Source organism: Plecotus auritus (assembly GCF_963455305.1).
Source record: "Plecotus auritus genome assembly, chromosome: 9".
Lineage (NCBI taxonomy): Eukaryota > Metazoa > Chordata > Mammalia > Chiroptera > Vespertilionidae > Plecotus > Plecotus auritus.
In genome coordinates, this window is record NC_137783.1 from 38,779,456 (window position 1) to 38,793,652 (window position 14,197).

At 48.1% G+C, this 14,197-nt stretch overlaps 2 protein-coding genes across 2 annotated transcripts; one reads left to right on the forward strand and one right to left on the reverse strand.

The window, feature by feature from the left end:
• Positions 1–1,736: 1,736 nt before the first annotated feature.
• Positions 1,737–6,994, forward strand: ADO (2-aminoethanethiol dioxygenase). The gene has a single exon (XM_080643035.1). It carries the CDS (start codon positions 2,059–2,061, stop codon positions 2,866–2,868), a length of 810 nt encoding a protein of 269 aa, XP_080499161.1. The 5' UTR covers positions 1,737–2,058; the 3' UTR covers positions 2,869–6,994.
• A 1,693-nt stretch (positions 6,995–8,687) lies between these two features.
• EGR2 (early growth response 2) lies at positions 8,688–12,957 on the reverse strand. The gene is made up of 2 exons (XM_080641203.1): positions 12,465–12,957; positions 8,688–11,151 (listed from the first exon to the last, which is right to left on the reverse strand). The coding sequence occupies exons 1-2, from the start codon at positions 12,628–12,630 to the stop codon at positions 9,899–9,901; spliced, it is 1,419 nt and encodes a 472-aa protein (XP_080497329.1). The 5' UTR covers positions 12,631–12,957; the 3' UTR covers positions 8,688–9,898.
• Positions 12,958–14,197: the final 1,240 nt, after the last annotated feature.

Consider the following 14,197-nt stretch of genomic DNA (forward strand, 5'->3'; position numbering starts at 1 on the left):
TCTGAAAATGAATTAATCTCAAAAGTCCTTTTCTAAAACAAATAGTCACCCTGTCAATCAAAATCACCAAATATTAAGAACTGATTCACTATTTAAAGATCTAATATTGGTTCTAGACTGATAATCAAGAATCATTCAGGGAACAGCTTAAAAAGAAAAATTCTAGGTTCGCTCCAGTTCTGAATCAGAATCCCTGTGATATGATCTCCAAATCTTCACTTTTTTACAAAAATATATTTTTTTATTGATTTCACAGAGGAAGGGAGAGGTAAAGAGATACAGAAACATCAGTGATGAGAGATGCCTCCTGAAAGCCTCTCACTGGGGATGAAGCCCACAACCTGGGCATGTGCCCTCACGGGGAATCCACCCATGACCTCCTGGTTCATAAGTCTATGCTCAACCACCGAGCTACACTAGCAGGACCCAAATATTTACTTTTATAAAGCTCCCCATGGGCTTCTGATAAATAACCAGGGTTTCAAACGACTGTCACTCTAACTCCAGCATTCTACAAGTGAAAAAATTAAGATCTAAAAGGGTAGGGTCTGCCTAAAGACATAAAGTAGCCCTGTAAGAAAGAAAAACAATATCCTCCACATTTAGTGCTTTTAACACCAATTCATGCTACTGGTTTTGGTAAAACTGTACGCTCTGCTGTTTATGCGCTGCAACTTATCCTCCTGCAACTTCCTCCCTCATCTGCAAACTGGGAATAGTGCTTGCTGTGAGGATTAAATAGTATAACATCCATAAGGAAACGCACTTAACACAGTGCTAGCATATCCTGAGTGTTCATTATTTAGATTACATAGCTCCCTATAAAAGGCATGCCATTTTAACTGAAAAGGATTGACTGAACCACTCCAATTACAAAATGAACAAGAAGCCTATGTTTAACTTTGAAGTCCAAAGGGACTTGGAACTCAGAGTAAGAGCTTGCCTGATTCTCACAGGATGCGTCATAACCATAGTGCATTAAACTCTGTATGGCGACCAGCAATCTGTATTTTTTAAAGCTTCCTCCCTCACCCCCGCCCCGCCAAAACTAGGTGCTTCTTCGGCAAACCAAGGTTTGATAAACATTAGTGTACAGAATCCGTGACCACAGCAAAGGGCCTCTCGAGTCCCCGCATAAAAACGACTGTGCTCTGTAACCAAAAGAGGAGCATCATCAGACACTGATGCAAACAACAGCTGGGGACAGCTGTGCAGAGTAGTCACTGTGACCACTAGGGACGGCCTCGACCCTCTCATCTCCTAAGAAACTTAAAAAATTAGGAAAGTGCCCTCCCATAATTTCCGTAGCCCGCAGTGCTGCCTAGGAGGCCACGAGGTGCTAAAGTTAACCCAGCGGTTTCCTTCCCAGGAGTGAGGCCAGAGAAAAGCGACGCTGGATGGCTGACCAAGACTGAGCGGCGTCAAAAGGTTATCGACCCTCTTGGCCTGTTCCTTGGGACGGCCACACCAAGCGGCAAGCCACCTGCCGGAAGTGCGTCACCCCAGCTTGAGGGGCTGCCGGGAGTTGTAGTTAACTGGCTACTTCTCTTGCGCCCAATTCGCCTTTTTTCTAATACTCAAAACACCTTGGACCTGTAAGGAAAGTCGCTTTATGACCAACAAATCTAATCCTCCTTTTTTCCAGCTGACAGAGCAACTCACTCGGAGCCCATGCGGACTACCGAACTACAAGTCCCAGCATGCTGTGCAAGGCGCTCGAAGCGCCTGTCCACCATCATAGGTACGGGCCGCATCAATGGAGCCTCGGGCATAAGGCAAAGCCTGCCACTGTCCACCAGGCCGGTACCTGCTCCTGGATCGCGAGTGCCGGGCATGGGCCGGGCGCGTGCGCGCTCGGAGGGGGCGTGAGGCAGGAGCGCCCGACCGTTGCAAGCGCGTGGCTGCAGAGGTTAGCGGCCGCGGTGCCCCGCGTGCCCTACGAGCCGGTAGTTGCGGGGCCTCCCGCCCGGGGTGCGCGCAGCCGTGGCGGCCGCAGGTGACCGCAAGGGGCGGAGGAAAGGAGGGGGCCGGCCTCGGCACTCGGAGGAACCGCCGTGCATGCCCCGAGACAACATGGCCTCCCTGATCCAGCGGATCGCCCGCCAGGCGTGCCTCACCTTCCGAGGCCGCGGGGGCGGCCGCAGCGCTTCCGACCGCGGCGCGGTGCCAGGCCCTGAGGCGCCGATGCCGCAGGGCTTCCCAGAGAACCTGAGCAAGCTGAAGAGCCTGCTAACCCAGGTCCGCGCAGAGGACCTGAATATCGCCCCGCGCAAGGCCACGCTGCAGCCGCTGCCACCCAACCTGCCACCCGTTACCTACATGCACATCTACGAGACGGACGGTTTCAGCCTCGGCGTGTTCCTGCTCAAGAGCGGCACGTCCATCCCGCTGCACGACCACCCGGGCATGCACGGCATGCTCAAGGTGCTCTATGGCACCGTGCGTATCAGCTGCATGGACAAGCTGGAGGCAGGCGGGCAACGACCGCGGGCCCCGCCGCCAGAGCAGCAGTTCGAGCCGCCGCTGCAGCCCCGCGAGCGGGACGCCGTTCGGCCTGGCGTGCTCCGCTCGCGGGCCGAGTACACCGAGGCCAGCGGCCCCTGCATCCTCACGCCACACCGGGACAACCTGCACCAGATCGATGCTGTGGACGGGCCCGCTGCCTTCCTGGACATTCTGGCCCCGCCCTACGACCCCGACGACGGCCGGGACTGCCACTATTACCGGGTGCTGGAACCGGTCAAGGCCAAGGAGGCCTCCGGATCGACCTGTGACCTGCCCCGAGAGGTGTGGCTCCTTGAGACCCCGCAGTCTGATGACTTCTGGTGCGAGGGGGAGCCCTATCCAGGTCCCAAGGTCGTCCCTTGAAGCCACAGGCGCCCAGGAGCGAGGAGCTGAAGACATGCCTACTCAGATCTGGGCCTGGCTGCCAGCAACCCACCACAAGGGCTCTCACCCTACCCCCAGGCCACCTGGGCATTGGATCTACTGGAGTGGGCTGGAGTGCTTCCTCGGGAGCCTTGGGAAGCGCGGGCGACTGGACTGCAGCCACCCGGCACGGTTATGGGGGCGGGGGAGGCTAGGTTGTTTCCTGGCTTTGTCACTGCCACCAGGGTTTTGATTTGGGGGGAGGGGAGCAGGGGACTATCTGAAGCGCTTCCATCCTAAAGCCATAATGAAAATATTCTTCTTTTGTTCCCATTCAATACAAAATACACGGAAAGGTTTTCTCCCCCCATCGCCTTGGGTAAATAGGGTTTGTTTTCCACTTATGTCCTTATGCCCTTTGCTCCTTGTTATAGTTTTAACTTATTGACTGCATGACCCAGTGGTTTGAATTGTTTTTAGTTCAAGTCATTGGTCAAAAACTAGGTTTAGAGAGATGAGCTACTTTTTAAGTGAGTTGCCCTGCTGATTAATTCGTTGCGAAAAAAATCATTTCTCCAGAGTTGGGGGATCATCCCCAGAACATAACTATGCATGTAGAGGACAACATTTTTCCTCCCCTTGCCCAGTAGCCACATCTGGTTTACTCCGGCAGCATCTACTAAGAAATTCATACCTGCATTTCTCAGTGACAAATTGCCACATAGAGCTTATCTTCCCTGTGAGTCCTCAGATCTGTGAGTTGAGCAGATTTCTTGTTGCAGATTCACCTTTAATGCAAAAACTATTATTACCCTCAAGTGACTTTTTTTGTCATAGTATAAGGTGGTAGGGTAATTCTGTATTTTCTAATCAGAAGATTCAGAGGTACTGAATCAGTATGCTTCCAAACAACTGAATGTAAAACATCCCTGCCCAGCTGTTGAACTCCATGTCCCTATTTACTTCCAGTATTTTCCTGCAAAAGTAGAGGAAAATGTTGATGAGTGTTTAAAATTCTCTCACACCTAATGTTCCAGAGAGCTGGTGGTTGGTTCCAGCTGTGTTGTTGGTGGCCCTGTTTTCAGAACCCTCTCCCTCAAGCAGGAGAGAGCCCAGAGCTTGCTTCATCTAGTGTGGTTTTCTGTAGGGAGAGAGACAAGGCACTGGTGACCCAGGCTCCGCAATTGAGAATTAATTATTCTGCTGGCCATTTTAGGGCACTAAAAATTCCCACTTCCAGCCTCTTGAACAGTTGTGCTATCTGTAACTAGTTTTATTTTTGTCCTTTTAATAGTCTGAGCAACTTGACCTTGTTTACAAACACATTGACACCATTTGCTTCCGGCCATGAAGCACTATTGTTTCCCCCTTTTTACTATTTATAGGATTCCTTTTTTCACAAACTTAATAACATTAAGTTTATAGAAATAAACACATTAAAATTTGCCCAGCTGTTGTCTAAGCCCTCTTGATTGACTTGCCCATGTGGCAGTCCACTTCTAATATCTGTAATAAAGGAAGATTTGCTATTGGTGGGAAGTGTGGACCCTGTAGGAAAACAGTATGTGCCTTTGCCTTTTTATGCATACTGGGTTACAGAGGCCCAGAGTGAAGGGATATTTGTTCCCAGTTTTTTAAATAGAATGAAAAAAGCAAATTCTCAATGAATTATTATTTACCAAAAAAAAAAAAAAAAAAAGATCCTTATTCAAAGCGACATGCCACTATGTTATAAATCCTGACACAGGCATAACACCAAGAATATTCTCCAGAGTTACTAACATTGTTTTATGGTAGCTTCACATTCTGGTGTAGTTTAATAATAACTTGTAGTTTAATATAACTGCAGTTTGAAGCAGTTCTTCATGCATTCAGTTTGAAAATAAGTTCTAGATATGCAAACGATTTTCTTAGAAAACTTCACCAAATGGGTGTTTTTCATAGCACAGTATGAATGTGTTTGTTTAACAATCACATACCTACCTGTTTTGAATTATATTGTAGCAAAAAGTTAAGATTAACTTATTAAGATTGTGGATAGTAATGTGTATGTTATCATACAACCTGGAGTACATTAAATTAACCATTCTGGCAATAGCACAATAATAAAGGAGAAAAGTTTTTCCAAACTTCATTATGAGAAGTCTTAAAGTTCTCAAGTACAAGCAAGTTGAATGAAAAAAACTAAGGTGCTTTTCAAAAGAGTAACTGAAATTGTTGCAGGCCAGAACAGCAATATGATATCTCTAATTTAGTTCGAGGAACAGTGAAACTTTTGGTTCACTAATAAATTCTGAATAAATTAATGGTGAACACAAAATGTAACCTGTTTTAATGAGCCACTAAGAAAAGACTATTATTACAAAGACAAATATGCAGAAAAACCTTGCACTTTTCTGCATAAACTGTTAGTTATGAGTGACTTCATGTGCTGCTATTGTGTTTCCATGTATTCCTGCAATATAAACTGTTTTAGTAACAACTGTGGGAAAAAGTTGTCTTCCCTACAAAGATTAATGAGCACAATGATACTAATCACTTAACTTTTCTGTTGCTTAACATTTAATAATTGCCTCTCATGGGTAAGAAGTTGTCTGTCTAATACTTCTAAAGCTTTTTAATTTTCTGGTTATATCAATGGCCACTTATATCAATGGAGAGTATTATCTACCTACTACTTTATGAGAATTGATTTTTTATTAAGCCTGATTTGCATGGATTGTTTATACCAATTGCTGTTTATTAATGAAAATGGTGAGCCTATTTTTAAAGTAACGTGTTTGTCAACAGGAGTGGGTCTCTGACCTTTTAACATATCCTTTAACTTCTCCCAAAGTTTTCACCTTGTATTCCTCCTTTCGCATTGTCTACTTGTACGTACCTCAGTCTTGGCATCCCAGGAGGACTCTGTCATCACTCATCTTTTCCAAATGACTTTGAATCTTGTGCTATGGCTCTAAAGCTTGATGAAGAAGCAATATATCTCTAATCCAGGGCTCTGCCCATTGCAATTGAACTCTAACATGAGGGTAGTAACACTCATGTAACTCTCCTGGTCTGAACTCGGGACCTCTGATCCCTTTAGTGCAATGAGGCCTCTACTATCAAAGAGGGAAATCCTTTGTTAAGCCCCATATAAATACTGAATCTTCAGATCCAGAGATGTTTACATTTCTGGATTAAAATCAGTGTACTTATGGAAAATAAAGGCATGTTTGAAATTGTTTATAGGTAAGTCTGACTTGATTATTGCAAAATAGAGAAGGAAAATATTACTTGCTACAAATGACTACATTGTTACTAGCTGTTAAAGGTTCATGGTCTATACCAGTGGTCGGCAAACTCATTAGTCAGCAGAGCCAAATATCAACAGTACAACGATTGAAATTTCTTTTGAGAGCCAAATTTTTTAAACTTAAACTTCTTCTAACGCCACTTCTTCAAAATAGACTTGCCCAGGCCGTGGTATTTTGTGGAAGAGCCACACTCAAGGGGCCAAAGAGCCGCATGTGGCTCGCGAGCTGCAGTTTTCCGACCACTGGTCTATACTATAAGATGATGTACCAACAACTGGTGGCCTGCAGAGTCTAAAGTTTAGTTCCTTGAGAGTGAGCTTTGAAACAGTTGATTCAAAACATAATCTGAAACTATTTAATGTTTAATCATACTATTTTGCTTCAACAGAAAATGTTTTCTATTTAACCTAAGGAAAAATAAACTTGTGCAAGGAAACAAATATTTTTATCCACAAAGGAAAGAATCTTTGGATTTAAATATTTTCTTCCCTTTTACTGTAAAATTTAATTGTTTAGAGTGGAGGCACTTTAGGCACTCACACACACACACACACACATTGTATTGAACTGTTAAAATAGCACTACAGTAATTTTTAATATGTACCTAACAGTGTGCCTTAATTTAATTAGCAGTTCGGATATTGAAATTAAATAGCCTTGTTTATGAATAACTGAAAACCTTATTTAGGTTTAATAGATCTATTTTTAATGTTTACTGAACCATCTCGAGTGCATTATGATCTTTACGGAATTACTCTCCAGAAGTTTATTTTTAATAAGAATTCCCAGTAGCAGCTGAAGCATCAATAATATTATTCAATAAAGCAATAAGAAGGAAACAACTTAGCTTTATGTTTTATTTCTTGAGCAAAATATAAAATGAGATACCAGTGAGAACTACTGTGTCAAACCAAAAGTAAAATCCGATTAAAGATTGACCTAACATGTTGAAATCAAGGAGTAAAAGTCATAAGGTTGACTCAAAAAACACCTTACGGTATATTATTCCACTTCACCAAGCCCATGTCAGTGTAAAAGTGATTATGTAACCGATTTGACTATCACAAAATGTATTTCATCTTACTTTTTAGAAAAGCTTTTTTAGTCTTGCAAACTTTATATTATCTTGACTGAAGTTGCTCTAAAATTAAAATTTGGCAAGACAATCATCTTATAAAACTTAGGTGTGCTATATATTAATATAATGAAATTTTGGTAGGAGGGAAGTCTTCATTAAAAACAATTATCAAAATGTGGCATAGTTTTGTACGTGTTAAACAAAATTGGCCACGCAAGGATTGGCCAAGCTAGGAGATAGGAACCTAAGAATAACGCCAGTCACTAGAAAATCTGACACTAAAGTTTAGAAACTTCAGTTGAGTAGTTATAGAAAGAGGTATTGTACATCTTTGAAATTTGGACAGGGAAGAAATAAGAAAAGGGTTAATAACTTGCACATATTAGAACTCAAATTCTAGTGCTAGTAAGGACAAAAAGCTTCCGGGAGTAGCTATTGCTCTCTCTGCTAAAGTACAGGCCATCAATTATCAGCCAGGACAAACAGGTCAGGGTTTACAGGCAGTGTAGCTGAGTAGTGGGCACTCCAATGTGTTGTGTTACACTTGTGTAAGGATCCAGAAGCAGTGGGTGAAGTTAAATATTTAGGCCCAATTTTAGAGAAAGGTAAGTTCATAAAGAATTTTTTTTTTTTTTTGGTGGCTTTATATTTTATAACCACTACAAAAGGCTTGCAGTAAAATGAACCCCATAGTGTTCTCTTGCAAACCATCATCCAGTACCATGGAGAACAATATTTGCCTATTTAATTCAAATTCTCTTTGAGATTTTAGGGTTGGTGTACACCTACCTTATCTAATGAGCTGGGTATTTTGGTAATCTCTAGACCCACCAAACCTATGGCAAATAAATAATCCTTCCCAATATGGATAATCAGGGAGAAATGTGGCCTGGGGTAATTCCTTTGGCGACCCATTAACACTGTCAGCAGTGTCTGGATGCATTTTTGATCTGAAGAGATGATATCGCTTTTCAAAAAGCTTTTTCTGTGGTCATGAGACTAATCCAGGAACCTGAAAGTCATTCCCAGCTTGACCACGCCACCACACTTTCCACAAAGCCACATTTCGTCTGAGAGCCTGCCCCTGGTCAGGGTTCTGAAAGCAGTTGCAAATGTGCAGTCTCTGAGTGGGCACTTGTTTGTAAGTATTTATTTTCCGGAGCCCACTCAGGAGTGGTGAGAAGCTATAGGCTGTTATAGAGGACGGAACAATGAGTCAAAAGAACGCCTCCCCACTTTTACACTAATGTAATGGGGAAATCCCCTGAACACTAGCGTTTGATTATGAATGAAGATTGCTTTTGAGTGAGAGGGCTGGTCTTGAAAGGCTAGCAAAGAAAACTTGGATATCCTGGCTTGGTCAAAACACTAAAAATTACTGGATGACTATTGAATTCCCATCCAGCAAATCTTTCAGAAATGATTTCTAGAGCAAAAATATTGTTGAAAAGTATTTATTTACACTATAGTTATAAACCATCCGTTATCTGAACTTCAGTTAGTGGTTTTGTGTTAGAATAAATCATTTATGTTTCCACGACTATTAAAAGCTAATAACCAAACAAGTCAGTTCAGCAACATTATTTACATTCTTAACTGCAATTTGACTACAAAGGTAACACTTTTAAGTCACAAAACAGAGCATACAAAAATATACTTTCTAAAAAAAAAATCCAAATATTAATAGGCAAGACATATACAGCCATACTAAACCCAGGGAGTGATTTTTTTTTCATAGTAAGGCAACCCATTTACATGCAGACCCTGTATCATTGTCTACATCACACAAGGCACCAAGGACACTTCCAACACAATTGCATGCATCCTAGTTTCAGAGAATATATGTACATCCCTTTTAAATAAGTTAACCTCTGACTCATTTCAAGAGAGGTCATAAATGCTTTACTTTTTTTTTTCCCAAAGGTTCAGAACTTGGAGAACAGTGCACATCAAAAATACACAAAATCTGAGTGGATATACACTGCAAAAATAATCTTTACGTTTCTCAAACAATTCAAAAAGGAGCAGGTATTGCTATGTCCCTCCCATCACATTGCACTTCTGTTCTCTGAGTTTATAATACATATTGCTTAAAGGGTTGAGAGGACTAGATACACTTTGATTCACGGTTCTAGGGCCACACAATGCAGCATAAAGACCATGCTTTACTTGTACAGCGTCCCCCAAATCAATCCCAAGCCATAAAGTGCATGTCAGTTTTGCTTCTGTCTTTGCTGTCCCCACCTGAAGGAATCAGCATCTCCCAACCTATGTAGAAGACGTCTCAGATCAACTCTGACATTGAGTCAAAAACCTGTAATTGGTCAAAATAACAGAGGGGGAGCAAAACCTAGCCAAACAACCCTTTAAAGCAGGGTTAGGCCTTAGCCCTCTAGGCCAGGGGCTCCCACCAAACCTCCTTCCGGACCTCTCCATGACCTTAGGGTGATAGTCAACTCACCAAAGAAAGACTAAGGTGGGCTAACGTTTAGGAAGGACCTGCTTCTAAATGGAAAGGGGGCAGTGCTGGGCTCCACCAAGGCCCTTTGCCCAAAGAAGGGAGAGGGGAGCAGGAGAGGGTGGTAGTGTTTGTTGTGCAGCTCCAGTGGACCAAGGGCCTCTGGGACATCAAGAAGCTGTCAGCCTGAGTCTGGTCTCAAGGTGTCCTGGTCCTAGAGGAGCAAGTGGCCAGGGACCCTCCTCCAATAGTGCTGCTGTTGCTACTGCACAGGGGCACTCCAGCCTGCGTGCCCCCAGTGCACGAAGCCGTAGAAGCAGCTGGCACCGACGAGGAGGGAGCACTGCTTTTGCGCTCCTTCTGTCTCAGGTGGATCTTGGTGTGGCGCTTCCTCTCATCACTCCTGGCAAACTTGCGGCCACAGTAGTCACAGGCAAAAGGCTTCTCGCCAGTGTGCGTGCGGATGTGGGTAGTGAGGTGGTCACTGCGGCTGAAGTTGCGCATGCAAATCCGACACTGGAAGGGCTTGTGCCCGGTATGGATGCGGATGTGCCGCGTCAGCTCGTCGGATCGGGAAAAGCGCCGGTCACAGCCTTCTGCTGGGCACGGGTAGGGCCTCTCGTGCACTGGCGTCTTGCTAGGCCTGTTGGGGTACTTGCGAGGCCTCAGAATGGGCCGCAGGGGCAGATGATGAGGGTTATAAGCGGCAGCAGCGGCTGCGGCCGAGCTGCTGCCAGGCAGCCTGGGTCCCTCGCTGCCTCCACTGGCCCCTGGCCCTGTGGCGCCAACACTGGGGCCCCCCAGAGTAAAGTTGCGGATAGTGGAGAGTGGAGTGAGCGGAGGGGGGACTCGCAGGGAGTCCAGGGGACAGGGAAAGGGCTTGCGGTCTGGGCCAGCTGTACCGTGTAGGTCTCTCTGGCACTGCGATGGGAAAAATCCAGGGTAGTCTGGGATCATGGGGAAGAGACCTGGGTCCGTGGTTGGCTTGGGGGATGGGTAGGAAGGAGGCGGTGGGTAGCCCAGAGAGGAGGAGGTGGAGGTGGTGCTTGGGGACAGGAACGCGGAGGGGTCCTGGTAGAGTTCCCCGGCACAGCCAGAATAAGGAGGAGGTGGTGGCGGTGGAGAGTAGAGGTGGTCCAGGTCAGGCTGGGTCTGGGACATGGTGCACACACCCAGGGGTCCTGTGGCCAGTGGGTTGGGGGAAGCAGAGGTGACACTGGATGACGCTGTAGTCGAAGCTGGGGAGGTGACCCCTTGAAGGATGCCTGCACTCACAATATTGATGATGCCTTCTGGGTAGCAACTGGCACCAGCGTACTGGGGGTCAATGGAGAACTTGCCCATGTAAGTGAAGGTCTGGTTTCGGGGTGCAGAGACGGGAGCAAAGCTGCTGTGATATGGGAGATCCAAGGACCTCTTCTCTCCAGTCATGTCAATGTTGATCATGCCATCTGGGGAGAAGGAATAACGGAGGTGGAGCAGTGAGAATGCAGCCAAGAATCCCTTCTCAACCCCTCTCACCCGGGTCCATATGATCTTAGCACTTTAGAGTTGGGTAGGGAAACTGCTACCCAGAGACCCACTGTGGCAGTCAGTACAGTCCGGGACTCAAACTACCTCCAGGAAAGCAGGATGGGCTACTCTCAATCCAGCCCCCACCCCCACCCCCACACACAGCCATCTTGGCTCTAGTCCACAATAAAAACACCCAATAATAGCAACAACAACATTAAAAAGTCCTCATCTGCCTGAAACGTCTCTCCCTCTCCTTTGCTCGGGGATCCCACGGCTGCGGCGCCTGGCAGACACCACCCAGATAACAGATCCCAGCCAGTGCCGCAAAGTTGCAAGCCCTAGAGGGGAGCCCAAGAAAGGGGTCCATGATTTCCCGGCTGCTCCCCATCTCTGGTGCCTTCCCTCCCTCCCTTTCTTGCTGCGTTTCTGCAGAAGGCTGCCGGAGGGAATCCGGCGCTGCGGTGGGAGGAGTTCATAGGTTTCCTTTCCCTTCCAACCTTGCCCCACACCCGCACGTCCCCAGCTCAGCCCAGGGCCAGTGGCGGGGTTTCGAGAAAGGCGCGGGGGCCGCGGGACACCACTTTTCTCCGCATCGCCAAGAAAACCAGCGGCACGGGTGTCTCCGCAGGGCCTCGCTGGAAGCCACTTCCCGCCGTGTCCCGCCCTCCTCCTCCGCCCCCTCCTCCCAGCCTCGCCAACCCCCTCAACTTCGCGGGCGGCGCGCAGGTGGGGGCGCTCCTAAAGGCCGCACCGGTAGCGCGTTCCGAGACTTTCCCTGGGTCTGCTCTGCCTGGGAGCGAGCGGCGGACGCTTTCCTCTGGACCTTCGCCGCTCGGCTCTCCAGACGCGCAGCTCTCCTCCAGAGCCCCGAACTTTCTCGTCATTTTGCCCCTACCCGGGATGGGAGGCCGGGATGCCGCCGGCCAATTGGCCAGCACGAGTCCCAAAGTCTGGTGGTGCACCTCTTCTACTCTCACTCCTAAGCCCCCTGAGAACTGGGCGCGCGCGACGCACGCAAGCCGGCTCGCTAGCGACCCGGTACATCTGCCCGCGCGCCCAGCTTCAGCATCCGGATCCTCACTCCCATGGGTTTCTCCTGCACCCAATTCCAATCTTCAAAGACAGTTCTGTCAACACCGACCACCTCCCGCCCCAATCCCTCTCCTCCAAGTCCTGCACACGCACTGCACCCCACCCACAACCCCCGAGTTGCGTGGGTCCCGCTCCGCGAAGGGAACACGCGGCTTACCTCCGGCCACTCCGTTCATCTGGTCAAAGGGGCCTCCCAGTTCGGCATTGGGGAAGATCGTCACCGACGTGGCGAGGTCCTCCACCGGGTAGATGTTGTCAGACAGCTGGTGCACAAAACCACTGAGAGTTACTGGGATTTTGTCTAAGGCCTTGGCGGTCATCATTTGCTCCTCGCGCAACCTGGAGACCCAACTCCCTCGCTACCTGGTGTGTCAGAGAAGCCGTTTTGGAGAGGGGTTGGACTGAGCCTAGGTTGGTATCTCCTTTTGCCCTCCACACTTAAAAGCAACCACCAAAAAAGAAAGAAGAAAAAATCCAGTAGAAATAAAACTAGCAAACAAGTTGCTGTATTTTTAAGAAAGAAGAAAAATGGCTATTTGCCACTGACTCTCTCCTGCGTTCCGGCTGGGAAGCCAGGAGTTGCTGGTGTAGTGTTATTATAACAGTGTGTCCCCTCGCCGAGCTATTAATCAATTGCTGCTCTCTCGGTTAGACGGAAAGTGTTGCTCTAAGTATTTATGGGCAGGTCCTCAATGCCCGTGACGTCGCTGCCCATATATGGACTGAGGAAAAGGGCTGGGCCAGGCGGCTTTTGTCGTCACATGGCTAATTTGCATACGGGCTCGGCTGCGCGGGCTCCGCCGGGCTCGCGACTCCTGACTCGAAGCCCGCGGGTATCCGTGGGGGTCTGGGGCGCGCGGCCGGAGCCCCCTCTCGGGTGCGAGACGGCGGGCCTGGCGGGGAGGGGGCGCACGGTGGGTCCAACTCAGGCCACTAGGGGAGAGCGAGCGGGTTCAGGCAGCGGCACGGCCTCCCGGGGCGGGGAGGAATTCCGGTTCTCCGGGACTTTCCAAAAAAGGCGAAGATCCGGTGCCGGCGACTCCGCCTCCCCAGCCCTTGTTTGGGAGCCATTCCGGAAAATTAAACTTCGGAAAGAAACCGAGCGAAGCCGAGACACTATAGTCAAACCCCTACTCACTTTCTTGGCAGCTCAAAACCGCAAGCACAAGGAGGCAGCGAAGAAGAAGAAGGAAAAAAAAGCTTCATGCATTCACGGAAGCTGACTGCTTTTTTCTGAATTACTTGGTGGAAAGTAGCTGATGATAAGAGTGAATGCGGTATTGCTTTTTTGGAAAGTCTGTTCTATTTATACTGGAGCGAAAACGGAACAGGTTTTGGGTTGTTTGTTTGTTTAAGTATTCTGGGCACCTTGGGGCCGGGGAGGGGGGGGGAGGGTAAATCCTAGGAGGAGCAGAATAACTGCAAGGAGCTTGGAGAGAAATCCTCTGCCGGAGACCACCCCTCTTCCTCTGCCCGCGCTCTCCCCGCCCCCCTTCAGCTGCTGCGCGGAGCGGGCGCCCTTCCCGGCGCGTCTGGGCGGTCGGCTGTGTGGGGGCGTCCAGATGGAGGTTTGGACATTCACCCTGCCCCGCCACACAGACACACACACACACATTCACTCTCACTCTCACACACGCTCCACTTCCGATACACACACTCCCGCCCCCGCTGCCTTCTTCACACACCCACTTGCACACCTTATGCTACACACCTCCCTGTTGACAGCGAGCCGGTGCGCCTGCCGGGCCAATAGAGTACCCAGCCGGCAGAGCGGGAGCCCGGACTTGCTTGCTGGGCAGAGTGCTCTTCGAAGACACCCTTCCTCACCTTATTGCCTGTACGGGCCCACTGCCACGGCAGCCCCCGACCCCGACACTCCGGGGGTGCGCC

Bases quoted from the DNA above. Each gene is read 5' to 3' on its own strand.
- ADO (XM_080643035.1), top strand. From the start codon at position 2,059: ATGCCCCGAGACAACATGGCCTCCCTGATCCAGCGGATCGCCCGCCAG.
- EGR2 (XM_080641203.1), bottom strand. From the start codon at position 12,630: ATGATGACCGCCAAGGCCTTAGACAAAATCCCAGTAACTCTCAGTGGT. The intron at 11,152-12,464 runs GTAAGCCGCGTG...CCTTCTCCCCAG, and splicing joins GATGAACGGAGTGGCCGGAG to ATGGCATGATCAACATTGAC.